An 18,251-nucleotide genomic window follows, 5' to 3' on the forward strand; every position below is an offset into this window, starting at 1 on the left:
GAGTCCTGCTTGTTCTGACACGTTCTCCTTCTGTGACAGGTAGACCCGGAGTCCTGCTTGTTCTGACACGTTCTCCTTCTGTGACAGGTAGACCCGGAGTCCTGCTTGTTCTGACACGTTCTCCTTCTGTGACAGGTAGACCTGGAGTCCTGCTTGTTCTGACACGTTCTCCTTCTGTAACAGGTAGACCTGGAGTCCTGCTTGTTCTGACACGTTCTCCTTCTGTGACAGGTAGACCTGGAGTCCTGCTTGTTCTGACACGTTCTCCTTCTGTGACAGGTAGACCTGGAGTCCTGCTTGTTCTGACACGTTCTCCTTCTGTGACAGGTAGACCTGGAGTCCCCTAAGAAAATCACAGGTATCGTCACCCAGGGGGCCAAGGACTTTGGGGCGGTCCAGTTTGTCTCTGCCTTCAAGGTGTCCTACAGTGACGATGGGCAGTTCTGGAGCACAGTCAAGGATGACGTCACCAGCACAGACAAGGTCAGTTTTTTTGCATCTTGACATCCAAAGAAGTGAGCCCAACATGAATTTACCCAATGTGTGGCTGTGTATGAATATGGACCAATTAAAGTACTTCTTGGTTTTGTTGTTGTTATTTTCACACAATAAACAGAACCTCAAACAACAGTTGCCATGAGATACAGACACTTCAACATATGTCATAGATTTCATGATGTTCTATAGATTCTGTGATGGATGTTCAGTCTAGCTAGCTAACTAACTAAGTAGCTAGCTAACTAAGTAGCTAATTAACTAACTCCCATCTGTCTCTGTGCGTGTGATTCGACTCTCCAACCTCCAGATCTTCCCCGGCAACAGCGATAACAATGTCCACAAGAAGAACCTGTTCGAGCCGCCGTTTTATGCCCGATTCGTCCGCGTCCTGCCGTGGGCGTGGCACGGGCGCATCACCTTGCGAATGGAGCTGCTGGGATGCGACGAGTAGCCCCGCCCAAGCCCCCCCCAAGCCCCCCCCCCCCCCCTTCCTTTCTTTCCAAAACCTCCTGAGCCACACCTGCACTGCCTTGCTAAGATCTGTAGAGGGCAGCAAAACACCACGCCACCACCACAACCCTGCCCCGACTGAGGAGGTACAAAACCACCTAATGGTTACTGCTAGAATTGGGTAGGGGGTAATCTGATCCTAGATCTGTGCTTAAGGTCAACTTGTACCATCGAGCACACCGACTACTGCTGTGTCAGCCGGAACTGCATGGACTCTGAAACTGTCCTTCCTAGATCGGGCCTGTGTTGTGTTCAGAGTTTCAGAGTAGGAGTGCTGATCTTATTCATTATGATTTAACACTGCTACTGTATACGGGCTGAAGGCTGAACGTGAAACCCATTGACGATGTACAATTGTAGCTAATTTAGCTGAGATGTTTTTCCCAATAGAGGGTTTTCACCTGACCGTCCTGAAGTGAGTAGTAGTATTATCCAACACACTCGTGTGTAGTGTTAGCTTCCAAGCTGTGACTCTGCAGTGCTTTGGAAGATGTTTTGCACAACTTTTTTTTGTTTGTGTTTGCTTAATGAAGACTTAATGTAACCATAGACTTGATACGAATTGTTTTAATTTTTTTTAAAGAAATGTATACCAAATGTATTTTGCTTTGTTTCCATGTGTATAGTCTTAGTTAACTAGTCCTAAATGCATTATTGTTCATTATTATTCACGTTTTTACTAAATTAACATTTTCATGTAAGTATACTGAACAAAAATATAAACGCAACGTGCAACAATTTCAAAGATTTTAATGAAGAAATCAATCAATTGCCCTAATCTATGGATTTCACATGTCTGGCAGTACAGATATTGTATCTGTTGGTCACAGATACCTTAAACAAAAAATGGGCCTCAGCATCTCGTCACGGTATTTTTTGTGCATTCAAATTGCCATCGATAAAATGAAATTGTGTTCGTTCTCCGTAGCTTATTCCTGCCCACACCATAACCCCACCTCTACCATGGGGCACTCTGTTCACAACGTTGACATCAGTAAACCGCTCGCTCACACGACGCCATACACATGGTCTGCGGTTGTGAGGCCGGTTGGATGTACTGGCAAACTCTATAAAATGATGTTGGAGGCGGCTTATGGTAGATAATGTTAATTTATCTGGCAACACCTCTGGTGGGCATTCCTGCATGCAGCTTGCCAATTGCACGCTCCCTCAGAACTTGAGACATCCGTGGCATTGTGTGACAAAACTGCATATTTTAGAGTGGCCTTTTATTGTCCCCAGCACAAGGTCCACATGTGTAATGATCATGCTGTTTAATCAGCTTCTTGATATGCCACACCTGTCAGGTGGATGGATTATCACTAACAGGGATGTAAAGACATTTGTGCTCAAAATTTAAAAGAAATAAGCTTTTTAAGCGTATGGAAAATTTCTGGGATCTGTTATTTCAGTTCATGAAACATAGGACCAACACTTTACATGTTGCCTTTTTATATTTTTGTTCAGCGTAGTAGCAAACTTAACATTTTGAAAGCATAGAGACTCTTGTTCTGTAATCTTGTGACATTCCAAAATCCCAAAGTCGTTGAATTGTATTTTAGTTTATTATTTTTTGCCAAAGAGAATCAAAAAGTGCAGAAGTACTACCTTACAGTATGTGGTGTTATAACATGTGTTATAACTAAAGTTCGTGGTGTATTAGAACTCGATGTACTTTGATTGTGATGTCTGTCCTATAAGAATTGTTTTATCACAACTCGCAGTGCGTAATCAATGTAATGCATTTATTACTAATTGACAAATATTATAAAGTAAAAAATATAGAAAATATCGAGTTAGCAAGTTCCCGACGCTGCCGAATGTCTTTCTCAGGTCAAGGCAGATCCATTCTAGCCTGATCCCAGATCTGTTTGTGCTGTCTTGCTAAACACAACCATAAGAGTTGTCAAGACAGCACAACTGATCTGGGACAAGGTAGATCTATTCATTTTGTATGTGCTACTGATGTCGTTATAACACTCCATGATACACAGCTCCACTCAATACCACTCAGCCATGTTTTCATTTTTAAATTTTTTTTATGATATGTTTTTTTTTTGTATTATATATTTTTTAAGGCACTTTCAGAGTCAGTTTGATTATTCTTTGCTGAGGTGTGGAAAATTGTGAAACCCAAAGTTTTCTACATTGAAGAAATACAGTATACATATTGACCCTACATGTAGATTGAGTGTTGAAAAACAAAGATTTGTAATACTAGGCATCTGTCGTTTCACTGCATAGGAGAACGTTATATATGGCTTCCATAAGTTATCAGGAAGCAATATAGATTTCTCTGTAGATTTCTGACCAGCAATAGCAGCCAAAAACCGCATTTCCATCAGTTTTATTTCTGAGCTGGTTATCCTACCTAGTGTAAATACTTGTTGTTATAAATTGTTCCTAGAAGATGGAATGTTTTGCAGCAGACTAATCAAATGCCATCCATTTCTCACAAGAGGGCCAAAATTATGCGTAGAAATCGAAGGCTGTGGCCACACTGATAAGATAGAAAATGAAAAAATGTCATTAAAAAAGATTTATACGCTTGCACTGAACGTATGACATGACCGGCAATCTCCATATTGCTCCTAGGTCATAGCTAACATTGTAAAGATCCCTCTTAAATTATGGGCTTGTGCAATAAGTTATTAGTTTTGATATGAATGAATCTGAATCAAACACGAACAGCTGGAAACATGTGGGCGATAGATATACACGCGGACAGCGACGCATTTTCAAGGCTATGGATGGATGGTAGTGTTAAACACTGTCCAAATATTTATGATCTTTTGCAGACTGCTTCAAAACAGTTATCTGATGTCTGCATGCATTGTATTGACTATGATTTCTCAGTTTCAACAGAGAAGTTTTGATTATATTGTTTTTTCTGTACACTTTAAAAAGAAAATGATCGTTCATCAGACTAGTTCTTTCATTCCACAATGTCCTGGTTTTATGAGTCATGAAAAAATATACAATTGATGTGTTTCTATGCAATATTATTAGTTACACATACTTTACATCTTACAGTATTCTGTCTGGATCTGATTCATTTTGTTCATGTTTGTGTTAAGAGAATTCCCTTATGTTTGGCCTTTTGTAACTCTCAAGACATAAATAATAAAGGACTTAAATGCAGATAGCTTGTATATCGTACAGTAAATGAACTGGTTTAAATGTCAGACTTAATCCATTTCACCTGTATTGGGTTAAAGGTGCAATCTGGGATATTTGCTGCAATTTTTGGTCAATCCTCATGGGCAGAAACACAAATCCCATTTTGTAGATTTAACCCTACAGTAACCTGAATCCATTAGACCTGAATCCATTTCAGACATTTTCATTTCAAAAGGAGAAGATTAAAAGGGCTGAAATCTTTGGGTCAATCTGCCTGTTTAGCATTTTTTACGCCCTGAAGGCTAATCTCTCCCTCCTATATGACAGCGTTATCTAAGTCATTACCCACAGCACCTTTCAAAAACCTTCCAATGTTGTCCTCTGTAGAATCCTTTTGTCTGGATGGACACACATTGACTATAATACAGTGAGATTCACACCACTATCCCCATCCAGGATAGTTTCATGGCAATATCACAGCAGTGATTCCATAAACACCTCTTATTCCAAGATGCTCAAATTCTAGCATTTATAGTCCTGTTTAACCTTTTTAATGGAAAAAAAAGACATTTTATAAGGGATATTTTTGTTTGGTTGCTTTAAATGTAACACAATTGGTAACTACACGGTACCAAATGGTATGTAATGGTGCTTGTTTAAATGAACCCCAAAGAAATTAGTAATTATTAGGTAATTAACATGTAATTACCATTCACCCAACTAACTGGAGTAAATACAGGGTAAATGAAACACTGTGGTGGTTGTGGAGTCAGTTTTCAGCTGTGTTGAGAGAAGGTCTAATGACTTCTCTCTTGGCCTCCAGCCCTCCACCACACCTCTTCTAAACTTGTGATTCACGTCTTCCTCGCCTTAATTGTGCCTATGGCTGTCTCTGTGTTTACAGCCCGGACTACAAAGTGATATCACATGGATGGAGCCACCAGATAAAGGAAGACTGTGGGTGTGGTGTTTTGATCTTGTCTAAAAGTGTGCCCGTCAACATTGCCTGCACTATTTGGGCTAAAGGTTGTCAGGTTGGTGTCTTTGTGTACTCATAGGCTCCGTTTCCATTTGCCTTTAAAAATTAATCCTCTCCTTACCTCCTTACCTCCTCACCTCCGCTGCTCTAATCCGATAGAAGTGACCAGGTGATTTAAGCTTCCGCCGTACGGTTTTCATATGTCAAGTCTCCAATCAAAACAGATGAAGGGGAGGAGAGGACGGAGTTTTAAAAACGATGGAGACCGATCCCTAATAGAGCACCCCCAGGGGTCACTTCAGGAGGATGTCGTTAGAATATTCAGATAGAAATCTATTGTGTAGAACACATCTGAATGTCTGTCAGATGGGAAATCCACGTCCTCTCTATTCATTCTATTTGCAACATTTAGAATGTCTCACATCAATGACTACACCCCTGGGGCGAGAGGTTCTTCCCTCCCCCCGGGCCCAGAAGTTTGCCAGGTCCTAATTTGGTAAATACAGCCCCTCCACCAAGAGGTTTTACTGTACTACCTGGTGCGCCAGCCATACGCCAAGAGGTTTTACTGTACTACCTGGTGCACCAGCCATACGCCAAGAGGTTTTACTGTACTACCTGGTGCACCAGCCATACGCCAAGAGGTTTTACTGTACTACCTGGTGCACCAGCCATACGCCAAGAGGTTTTACTGTACAACCTGGTGCACCAGCCATACGCCAAGAGGTTTTACTGTACAACCTGGTGCACCAGCCATACACCAAGAGGTTTTACTGTACTACCTGGTGCCCAAGTGGGAGGCTGGAGAGAGAGTGAGGAATGCAGGGCCGAAGAATGGCAGGAAGAATGAGGGGTGGAATGGGGGGGGCTCTTCAGGAAGGAATCTCTCCTGGAAAAACAGCTATTTCTGACCAGTTCTGCCACCAAATAACTTTTTTTTTTGTCTCTCGAAGAATGATCCTGGAGTCATTTTTGGCAGTTGTTAAATACAGTCATTTTTTCCCAGTAGAGGGTTTAATTATTATTTTTTAAACACTGCTGATTTGAGTGGATATTTTTGTACCGTCTGATTATCATATTTGTGATATTAAACTGATTTACTCTACTGAAGGATATGGCTATATAGCATTGGATGCTGCTGAGGGGAGGACGGCTCATAACAATGACTTGAACGGCCAAACGGAATGCCATCCAACACATGGAACCCATGTATTTGATACTATTCCCTCTATTCCGCTCCAGCCATTACCACGAGCCCGTCCTCCCCAATTAAAATGCCACCAACCTCCTGTGTAGTTGCGTGTATAACTTCATGTTGTAATCATCCATAACCATGTATAACAGTGCAAGTCACCCTCAAATATGTGAGGAAAGTAGGTCACAAGTAAGGTTTTCAATTCTGAGGAGCTAAAGGTGTATCCGATTATGTGGTGTTATTGCTAAAGACTTTACCCTTGATAGAAATAACTCATTCTATTCTTTATAGTTTAGGTCGACCTGGAAGAAATCCAGCTCATTCCTCTTTATCTTCACGTCTTTTATGCGTTTTAATATTGGCTTTCTCACCGTTGCCGTCCCATGTCGCTATCAGCCTTCAAACTCAAACCCTCTAACTCAACACTCACATCCTTTTGTGACCAACCCTGCCGTCTGAGTGTCTCCTCTTAGTTTCAACAAATGTGACAGCAGAGCTACTTATGTCATTGTCAAACCACACATTTGGGCTCTGTGTGTGTGTGCGTACGTCTTTGTGACTGCCTGTATGTGTCATCTCATCCAACACAAACTGGCTTTGCTGTTGACGGTATAGATTATACCCCTGGATCCAGTCACCCCCTGCAGTTCACAGGGACCTGGTATTCAGAGCCCCAGGCATAGGCTTTCATCTGGGCTTTGAGAATAGCAGTGACTAGGGCTCTTCAAACGCAGCAGTAATGGCTGTGTCAGTGAGAAGGTGAAAGGGTGTCTCCCAGGCAAGCACAGAGGGGGATGGTTGTGGGTTGTAAGGGGGGGGGGGGCAGTCTAGGATGGGTTGTGTTTGTGTGTGCATGTCTCTGCGTGTGTCTCTGTGTGTGTGTGTGTGTGTGTGTGTGTGTGTGTGCATGTCTCTATGTGTGTGGTGGGGGTCTAGGATGTAGATGGTCAGGGGTTTGTCTATAGGGATGGAGGGGGGGTTTGGTGGTAGTCTGACATCCTGTTGGTTTCAAAGGGCTCAGAGCAGCTTTTTCCTCCTGTATAGTGTTTCAGGCACCAGGAATTCTAAAATAACAGCTGAATGTAGACAGGGTTTTCTCCAGAGGGTGGCGTGTGTAGGGTATTGCGCTTGACGTGTGTGTGTGTGTGTGTGTGTGTGTGTGTGAGCACGTTCATACCTGCGCGCGTGCGTTTTGTGTTTTATATGTTGAGGATGGTTTGAGGGCATACCCTCTAATTCCCTATGGGCCTTAGCATGTGAATCAAGTAGGGGGGGACGACCCACATCGTCACAGTGATACATAGACTTCACTCAACTATTTCCAGAATCAACAGGTTCCAGAGGTCTCTGAACTGGAGTTATCTTTGTTTTCCACGGCTGCTGCTGTTATTTCAGGCCTTCACTGAAATGAGTCCTCGTGATACTGTTGTCAGTGTTATTCAAGGTTGAGGAAAAATGTGAATCAAGGAATATGCTTCATCACCCTTACCATTCCCAAAATACAGGATCGCTAACCACTTCAACATCAGGGAATACCCATGAACCAAAGCCTCATTGAGAGAACACGTGATGCAGATACTGTAGCTCATTTTATATTTGCCTAGGATTTGCGTAGGTCTAATATTTACTCTATAATCTGGAAGTTAATTCATTTAGGAAATTATTTTTTATATGAATAGGCATATAGTGTTTCAAAGTAATGAAACAAGGTTGGTTCATTTCAAGAGATAAAATACTTAATATGAATATTCATGTACAGGCTCAGTCACCAGGAACATATCCTCATTGACGTTGCCCTGATGTTTTAAATTAAAATAAATATGGGAAAAGAAAGCAAGAATCAAAATTGCATAACAATGCAGTTTTAAATGCAGCTGTAATGTAAGCTACTAAGTTAATATTATAAAGATCATTAAGTACATTTAATTGTTGTCGGTTTGTATCCGTATGACTGCAAACGCAATAGTAGGCTAAACGTCTTGCAGCTTTTATGGTCTTATGGGCGTTTTATTTTATTTTTACGATGAGGTCCTTTCGTTCATTTCAAGAGGGTTGCTCTGGATGACGTCAGATCTCTTATTCTCCCTAAAAATGGCAATGGGAAGAATTGGGACCAGGCGTGTAGCTGTCTCACAAAGACACATCAGGGGAACATGAACTGACACGAAGTTACATCTGTAAGTAGTCTTATTTTTACGACTTTGGGATATTGGAATGTGCCCTGTGAATGGTTCGGGATAAAACGAAACTTAACTGTTTTTGAGTGATTCCAAATAGATAATTGAATAAAAATGACTTTGCCACCGACAACTTGAAAGTGATAAAACAATCAAAGTAACTTGACGATTAGAGAAGATTTGTTAGAGAGAATTAGACAACCATAGGCTACTGCACGGTCTAGTTTAATATTTACAACAACAAAAAATTATATTCTGACTGAACAATAGCCTGTATTTCGGTTCCTTTTCATTATAAGACCGTTTTTAATTCATAGCACTTGATTTGTCCTTTGGTTAAACTGTGCAAAATTATATTTTCTGAAATCAAATACTTCAAAATAAAAGGACAATTTATTTCGTGGTCGCGTGACTTTTTTTGTCATGTGCTGTACTTATTCTGTTTTACCGCATCAATTTATTGTTTTGACATTTATTTGACACATTTATGATTTGTGAGTGATACTAGATGTATATTAAACCTTTTTAATAGTAAATCGTGTTAACTTATACATTTTATTTAGTAAATATTATACTTTATGTTGTTCTATGAGTTATGAATTTCATAAACATAAACCTCTAAGTACAGATTAAAGTATATTTGACAAAGAGACCAAGAGTGCGTCGGCGACTCAATTTCACATAATTAATTTATAATATAATAAGGTTTCAGTGACCTCTACTGATGATTATATAAATTATTTTAACACAGTTGTTAAACTAATAACAGGTCACATCTAGTTTCATCAAAATAAATTTGAGATTAATTTACAACAGCATATACATCTCTGGGATATAATCAAATCTGCATTAAATCCTCTATGAATTAAGGAAATGTATACAAACTTTACAAATGTACAAAGGTGATTTGATAGGGAACAATTGAGTGGAATGACATATCATAAATGGTATTTTTGATGCCTGTATGACAAGAATCCCTCATAGAAGAAATCAGATCCGGTGTTCCGCGGTGAGGATGTTGACCCTACTCCGCCCCCTACTGGTCGTCTGGATGTACCTCCTCGTCTCCAGCCACGCCGCCCCAAGATACAACAACGGCTTTTTCTACCACGACATCATGAACGGCGATGGCAACGGAGAGAGTAGGTCCTACAGCCATAAATAAAGAGAGAACGTTGTTATACATTTTTCACAATACTGAGCCAAGCCGTGCAGCGCTGTACGGGGCTGGCCTGAATACGCATCCACCAAAGTTGCTGAAACCCGAACAGAGAATGTTATGGGGAAAAAATGATTAGAGCACAGTATGGTTTGGATTGGCGCTGTAGTGTGAACATGGTATAATGTTCTTGAGGGGGGGCCCATCCACATGTAATATCAAATACCATTCCATTGTCAACGTCAGACGAATGCGGGCAGTCTGACCTAACCCTAAAGGTGTAGCAGACAGCACACATTCTGGAGTGGTATTAACTTATACAATATTGGCTGCACAGTTTGTTCCAGTGGCTTCAGAAAGAAGTCACACTTTTTGACTTTTTCTACATTTAGTTGTGTTACAGCCTGACATTAAAATGGATTAGATTGAGGTTTTGTTTCACTGGCCTACACACAATACCCTATAAGGGTCAAAGTCGAGTTATGATTTAAATTTATTTTACAAATGTAATTAAAAATGTAAAGCTGATATGTCTTGAGTCAATAAGTATTCAACTCCTTTGTTATCACAAGCCTAAATAAGTTTTGCTTAAAAAGTTACATAAGTTGCATGGACTCTGTGTGCAGTAATAGTGTTTAACGTGATTTTTGAATGACTACTTCATCTCTGTAACCCACACATACAATTATCTGTAAGGTTCCTCAGTCTTGCAATGAATTTCAAACACAGATTCAACCACAAAGACCAGGGGGGTTTTCCGATGCCTCGCAAAGAAGGGCACCTATTGGTAGATGGGTAAAAAAAATGCAGAAAAAAGCAGACATTGAATATCCCTTTGAGCATGGTGAAGTTATTAATTACATGTTGGATGATGTATTTAAACACCCAGTCACTACAAAGATACAGGCGTCCTTTCCAGCTCAGTTGCCGGAGAGGAAGGAAACCACTCATGGATTTCACCATGAGGTCAATGGTGATTTTAAACAAGTTACAGAGTTAAATGGCTGTGATAGGAGAAAACAGAGGAAGGATCAACTACATTGTAGTTACTCCACAATACCTTAACCTAAATGACAGAGTGAAAAGAAGGAAGTCTGTACAAAATACAAATACTCCAAAACATGCATCATGTTTGCAATAAGGCACTAAAGTAAAACTGCAAAAAATGTGGCAAGGAAATTAACTTTATGCCCTGAAAACAAAGTGTTATGTTTGGGGCAAATCCAACACAACACATCACTGAGTACCACTCTTCATATTTTCAAGCATGATGGTGGCTGCATCATGCAATGGGTATGCTTGTCATCAGCACGGACTAGGGAGTTTTTTAGGATAAAAATAAATGGAACAGAGCTAAGCACAGGCAGAATCCTAGAGGAAAACCTGGTTCAGTCTGCTTTCCAACAGACACTGGGAGATGAATTCACCTTTCAGCAGGACAATAACCTAAAACACAAGGCCAAATATACACTGGAGTTATTACCAAGACGACAGTGAATGTTACTGAGTGGGCTAGTTACAGTTTTGACTTAAATCAGCTTGAAAATCTATCGCAAGACCAGAAAATGGCTGTGTAGCAATAATCATCAACCAACTTGACAGAGTTTGAAGAATTAAAAATATAATAATATGCAAATGTTGTACAATCCAGGTGTACAAATCTCCTAGATACTTACCCAGAAAGACTCACAGCTGTAATCGCTGCCAAAGATGATTCTAGCATGTATTGACTAGGGGTGTGAGTACTTATGTAAAATTTGATATTTCTGCATTTCTTTTTCAATAAATTAGCAAAAATAAAACATGTTTTCACTTTGTCATTATGGGATATTGTGTGTAGATGGGTGAGAGAGGGAAAACCCCTCCGATGTAATCAATTTTTAATTCTGACTGTAACGTAACAAAATGTGAAATAAGTCAAGGGATATGAATACTTAGTGAAGGCACTGTATGTACATAAACCTGCACAACATTCACAAGGGCTCCATATAGGGTCTGGTAACCTGGTAAGACCCAAATACTCTGGGGGCAGACCCAGGTGTATTTGGGGCTCTGGTCTAATCACATGGTCAGGAAAAATACTTGGTCCTTATACACTATCTACTATATGATATAACTGTTATCTATCCTGTTTCTACTGTATAACTGTTATCTATCCTGTTTCTACTGTATAACTGTTATCTATCCTGTTTCTACTGTATAACTGTTATCTATCCTGTTTCTACTGTATAACTGTTATCTATCCTGTTTCTACTGTATAACTGTTATCTATCCTGTTTCTACTGTATAACTGTTATCTATCCTGTTTCTACTGTATAACTGTTATCTATCCTGTTTCTACTGTATAACTGTTATCTATCCTGTTTCTACTGTATAACTGTTATCTATCCTGTTTCTACTGTATAACTGTTATCTATCCTGTTTCTACTGTATAACTGTTATCTATCCTGTTTCTACTGTATAACTGTTATCTATCCTGTTTCTACTGTATAACTGTTATCTATCCTGTTTCTACTGTATAACTGTTATCTATCCTGTTTCTACTGTATAACTGTTATCTATCCTGTTTCTACTGTATAACCCTTATCTATCCTGTTTCTACTGTATAACCCTTATCTATCCTGTTTCTACTGTATAACTGTTATCTATCCTGTTTCTACTGTATAACTGTTATCTATCCTGTTTCTACTGTATAACTGTTATCTATCCTGTTTCTACTGTATAACTGTTATCTATCCTGTTTCTACTGTATAACTGTTATCTATCCTGTTTCTACTGTATAACTGTTATCTATCCTGTTTCTACTGTATAACTGTTATCTATCCTGTTTCTACTGTATAACTGTTATCTATCCTGTTTCTACTGTATAACTGTTATCTATCCTGTTTCTACTGTATAACTGTTATCTATCCTGTTTCTACTGTATAACTGTTATCTATCCTGTTTCTACTGTATAACTGTTATCTATCCTGTTTCTACTGTATAACTGTTATCTATCCTGTTTCTACTGTATAACTGTTATCTATCCTGTTTCTACTGTATAACTGTTATCTATCCTGTTTCTACTGTATAACTGTTATCTATCCTGTTTCTACTGTATAACTGTTATCTATCCTGTTTCTACTGTATAACTGTTATCTATCCTGTTTCTACTGTATAACTGTTATCTATCCTGTTTCTACTGTATAACTGTTATCTATCCTGTTTCTACTGTATAACCCTTATCTATCCTGTTTCTACTGTATAACCCTTATCTATCCTGTGTCCTTGTCTCTACTGTTTCTTCTGTAGTCTATTTCAACGGGGTGCGTCTCCACGTGGAGTCCCCCCAGCCCTCGGTGTCGGCGGCCAGGGGTAGTAATGTTACCCTGCCCTGTCACTACCGCTACGAACCCGAGATCAACGGCCCCCGTCGGACCCGGGTCAAATGGTCTTGGCTGCCCACCAACGGCGCCAGCAAGACCACCCGTGAGACCGACGTGATGGTCGCCATGGGCAACCGTCACCGTAGCTACGGCAGCTTCCAGGGGAGGGTGCGCCTGCGTCGGGCTGCTCCAGGGGACATGTCGCTGGTGATCAAGGAGCTGCACCTGAACGACACGGGCCGCTACCGCTGTGAGGTCATCGACGGGCTGGAGGACGAAAGCGTGACGGTGGAGCTGGAGCTGCGAGGTGTGTGTGTGTGTGTGTGTGTGTCTAGACAGCCCCCTCAGCTCTGAACAGAACACAGTCCACTCCGTTCAATCTGTTTTTGAAATGACCTTGAACATATTTTCCTTACAAGTGTCTATACTGGCATTAGTCACTGCAAGGACAGTTGATGGATTTAACCCCTATGGCAATTTAACCCCTATAGAACATTTCAAACTTTTTCCCCATTATAGGAGTGGTATTTCCCTACCACTCCCAGAAGGGCCGCTACCATTTCAACTTCCTGGGGGCCCAGCGTGCATGTGAGGAGCAGGATTCGACCCTGGCCACCTTCGACCAGCTCTTTGCCGCCTGGGAGGAGGGGCTCGACTGGTGCAACGCCGGCTGGTTGGCTGATGGGACGGCTCAGTACCCAATCACCACACCGCGGGAGCCCTGTGGGGGCGTGGACTTAGCCCCTGGTCTCCGTAGTTACGGACAGCGCCACCGCCACCTCCACCACTTTGATGCCTTCTGTTTCTCAGCTGCCCCCAAGGGTCAGTGTGTGTGTATATGTCAATATTGGTCTCCAAAAACACATACAAAACACTTCAGCAAAATAAAAGTGTTACAAGACAATTGAGAAATGTGAATGAATGGACATGAATGCAGTTGACCAGCATGTTTTAGTGGTCCCCTCCTTACATGTTTAAGTGGTCCCCTCCTTACATGTTTTAGTGGTCCCCTCCTTACATGTTTAAGTGGTCCCCTCCTTAAATGTGTTTTAGTGGTCCCCTCCTTACATGTTTTAGTGGTCCCCTCCTTACATGTTTAAGTGGTCCCCTCCTTACATGTTTTAGTGGTCCCCTCCTTACATGTTTAAGTGGTCCCCTCCTTAAATGTGTTTTAGTGGTCCCCTCCTTACATGTTTTAGTGGTCCCCTCCTTAAATGTGTTTTAGTGGTCCCCTCCTTACATGTTTTAGTGGTCCCCTCCTTACATGTTTTAGTGGTCCCCTCCTTACATGTTTTAGTGGTCCCCTCCTTACATGTTTTAGTGGTCCCCTCCTTACATGTTTAAGTGGTCCCCTCCTTACATGTTTTAGTGGTCCCCTCCTTACATGTTTTAGTGGTCCCCTCCTTACATGTTTTAGTGGTCCCCTCCTTACATGTTTTAGTGGTCCCCTCCTTACATGTTTTAGTGGTCCCCTCCTTACATGTTTTAGTGGTCCCCTCCTTACATGTTTTAGTGGTCCCCTCCTTACATGTTTAAGTGGTCCCCTCCTTACATGTTTTAGTGGTCCCCTACTTACATGTTTTAGTGGTCCCCTCCTTACATGTTTAAGTGGTCCCCTCCTTACATGTTTAAGTGGTCCCCTCCTTACATGTTTAAGTGGTCCCCTCCTTACATGTTTTAGTGGTCCCCTCCTTACATGTTTTAGTGGTCCCCTTCTTACATGTTTTAGTGGTCCCCTCCTTACATGTTTAAGTGGTCCCCTTCTTACATGTTTTAGTGGTCCCCTCCTTACATGTTTAAGTGGTCCCCTCCTTACATGTTTAAGTGGTCCCCTCCTTACATGTTTAAGTGGTCCCCTCCTTACATGTTTTAGTGGTCCCCTCCTTACATGTTTTAGTGGTCCCCTCCTTACATGTTTTAGTGGTCCCCTCCTTACATGTTTAAGTGGTCCCCTCCTTACATGTTTTAGTGGTCCCCTCCTTAAATGTGTTTTAGTGGTCCCCTCCTTACATGTTTAAGTGGTCCCCTCCTTACATGTTTTAGTGGTCCCCTCCTTAAATGTGTTTTAGTGGTCCCCTCCTTACATGTTTAAGTGGTCCCCTCCTTAAATGTGTTTAAGTGGTCCCCTCCTTAAATGTGTTTTAGTGGTCCCCTCCTTACATGTTTAAGTGGTCCCCTCCTTACATGTTTTAGTGGTCCCCTCCTTACATGTTTAAGTGGTCCCCTCCTTACATGTTTTAGTGGTCCCCTCCTTACATGTTTAAGTGGTCCCCTCCTTAAACGTGTTTTAAGCGGTCCTCTACTTACACGTGCTTAGTACTACTATCTCCTGTTCTGTCTCTTCTGTCACAGGGACGGTATACTTCCTGAAACAACCCCAGAAGTTCAACTTCACCGAGGCGGTGGCGGCGTGCGTTGACGACGGTGGTCACATCGCCAAGGTGGGCCAACTCTACGCCGCCTGGAGGTTCATGGGATTGGACCTCTGCGACGCGGGCTGGTTGGCCGATGGGAGCGTCCGTTACCCCATCACCAAGGTCCACCCTAACTGCGGCCCATCAGAGCCAGGGGTACGTCATTTTGGATTCCCCCCTCAGCAGCAGAAATACAGTGTCTACTGCTACCGGTAAACCCCCCCTCAATGAAAACCATCATTTATCAGTATGAAGCAGTACTACAGTATGACAGATAGCCTATACTAGTCAACTTCTCTATTCACCACTGACCCACTGTCACACAACACTAGCCTGCATGCTACTTAGCATTAGCTAGTTCTGCTCTCACAGCGTCCGCTGTATAGTCATAGTGAACTGTCTTAATCTCCTTATATTGAACACACTATCAGTCATAGTCCCCGCTGAGACTCCAACCAGTACTGATACACATACTGTATACTGGCTATTTAGGGTTGTGTTGTCAGGTTGGACTCACAGTAAACTCAGGGAAGGTGATCAACCCACAGCATTGCCCTCGTGATGCTTTGCCAGTGATTTTGTTGTCCAACCAAGATCTTTCCCTTGGTGTTTTGTTGAACTGTGTATTGCTATCTCACTGTTCCTGAAGTCATTTCAGTTCAATGTATGTCATTCATAGTCTTAGGCACATTTCTGGATGATCCTCTTTATGTTAGAATATCTTTTCATGTCTTGTTTTTATAAGGGTTGGAATGGAATGATGAACTTAATGACAATGAATACTTTATCTTTTTATACATTTACAATTTTTTTTCTAAAAACCCTGTTTTTGCTTTTGTCGTTATGAGGTTTTGTGTGTAGATTGATGAGGGGGAAAATAAGGAATATGTTTAACGTTGTAACGTAAAACAAAATGTGGAAAAAGTCAAGGTTTCTGAATACTTTCCGAATGCACTGTAGACTATGTCATGTTGGAAGGGGATTTCACAGCATGTTATGACCTTGTAGAGGAGCTCAGTGTTAAAAGGCTTCCATCTGTATCGTGCTACTTTAAATCAGGTTGTCTGACTTTAATTAAATCATGCTACTTTAAATCAGGTTGTCTGACTTTAATTAAATCATGCTACTTTAAATCAGGTTGTCTGACATTAATTAAATCATGCAGCTTTAAATCAGGTTGTCTGACTTTAATTAAATCATGCTACTTTAAATCAGGTTGTCTGACATTAATTAAATCATGCAGCTTTAAATCAGGTTGTCTGACTTTAATTAAATCATGCTACTTTAAATCAGGTTGTCTGACATTAATTAAATCATGCAGCTTTAAATCAGGTTGTCTGACTTTAATTAAATCATGCAGCTTTAAATCAGGTTGTCTGACATTAATTAAATCATGCAGCTTTAAATCAGGTTGTCTGACTTTAATTAAATCATGCTACTTTAAATCAGGTTGTCTGACTTTAATTAAATCATGCAGCTTTAAATCAGGTTGTCTGACTTTAATTAAATCATGCTACTTTAAATCAGGTTGTCTGACTTTAATTAAATCATGCTACTTTAAATCAGGTTGTCTGACATTAATTAAATCATGCAGCTTTAAATCAGGTTGTCTGACTTTAATTAAATCGTGCTACTTTAAATCAGGTTGTCTGACTTTAATTAAATCATGCTACTTTAAATCAGGTTGTCTGACTTTAATTAAATCATGCAGCTTTAAATCAGGTTGTCTGACTTTAATTAAATCATGCTACTTTAAATCAGGTTGTCTGACTTTAATTAAATCGTGCTACTTTAAATCAGATTGTCTGACTTTAATTAAATCATGCAGCTTTAAATCAGGTTGTCTGACTTTAATTAAATCATGCAGCTTTAAATCAGGTTGTCTGACTTTAATTAAATCATGCAGCTTTAAATCAGGTTGTATGACTTTAATTAAGTGTTCTACCAAATGAATAAAATAATGTCATTGGTCAAGTCTTTACTGAAGATTTTTTTCTTAGTCGTCCATTACTGACACAAAACTGCTTTCAACATTTTAACAGATGTTGTAATCGCTGAAGTTGACCCAGACGCCATGTATAGAAACATATTAAACACTTCTGTGTGCCTGCTTTTAACATTTTATTTTACTAGGTCAATTATGCACCGCCCTATGGGACTCCCAATCACGACCGGCTGTACTACTGCCTGGAATCGAACCAGGCTCTGTAGTGACACCTCTAGCACTGAGATGCAGTGTCGTAGACCGCTTTGCCACTCGGGAGCTAGGTCCTGTTCATTAGGTCACACAATGAAAAACATTTTTTTTTAAACGCTTTGCAACGGGAAAATAAAAATGTGTGTTTATTGTCCAGGTAGTATCTCCCTGTTTCAGTTGCCTTTCCCCTTCTCTTCTGTATTGTGCCTTGAACACAACCCTGCTGAAAGCTGAAATAAATCCTCCTGCTGATTCATATAATCACCATTAGAGAGCGGTGGTGTCACAGGTGCGTTGTTGGGCACACAGTAGGGTACTTATTACCTGATGGCAGAGGGATCCTGGGAAAGAGAGGTGAAAGGGGTCATGCTGACCCATACAAACGGGGCACTGTGTGTGTGTGTGTGTGTGTGTGTGTGTGTGTGTGTGTGTGTGTGTGTGTGTGTGTGTGTGTGTGTGTGTGTGTGTGTGTGTGTGTGTGTGTGTGTGTGTGTGTGTGTGTGTGTGTGTGTGTACGCACGCATGACCACTGTCTGGGAGTTGAGAGTTGAACTATAGCATTTTGAATGAAGGGGGAGAGAGTTGAACCATAGCTTTTTGAATGGAGGGAGAGAGAGTTGAACTATAGCACTTTGAA

The 18,251-nt window shown here is 40.9% G+C and overlaps 2 protein-coding genes across 3 annotated transcripts in view; both read left to right on the forward strand.

Moving 5' to 3' along the window:
- The window catches only part of LOC106584649 (lactadherin), a 46,185-nt gene extending 42,036 nt beyond the window's left edge, over positions 1 to 4,149 (forward strand). For both annotated transcript variants that reach the window (XM_082968150.1, XM_082968151.1), the window contains exons 9-10: positions 328 to 483; positions 806 to 4,149. In XM_082968150.1, coding sequence (XP_082824276.1) covers positions 328 to 483; positions 806 to 949 — 300 coding nt within the window. In that variant the 3' untranslated portion in view covers positions 950 to 4,149. The remainder of the gene's footprint in view (positions 1 to 327; positions 484 to 805) is intronic.
- Positions 4,150 to 8,327: 4,178 nt separating this feature from the next.
- Positions 8,328 to 16,511, forward strand: LOC106584647 (hyaluronan and proteoglycan link protein 3). Its single transcript, XM_082968152.1, has 5 exons — positions 8,328 to 8,479; positions 9,452 to 9,621; positions 12,930 to 13,310; positions 13,523 to 13,825; positions 15,356 to 16,511. Exons 2-5 carry the CDS (start codon positions 9,495 to 9,497, stop codon positions 15,631 to 15,633), a joined length of 1,089 nt encoding a protein of 362 aa, XP_082824278.1. The 5' UTR covers positions 8,328 to 8,479; positions 9,452 to 9,494; the 3' UTR covers positions 15,634 to 16,511.
- Positions 16,512 to 18,251: the final 1,740 nt, after the last annotated feature.

Source organism: Salmo salar, chromosome 23 (genome assembly GCF_965601325.2).
Source record: "Salmo salar chromosome 23, fSalSal1, whole genome shotgun sequence".
Classification (NCBI taxonomy): domain Eukaryota; kingdom Metazoa; phylum Chordata; class Actinopteri; order Salmoniformes; family Salmonidae; genus Salmo; species Salmo salar.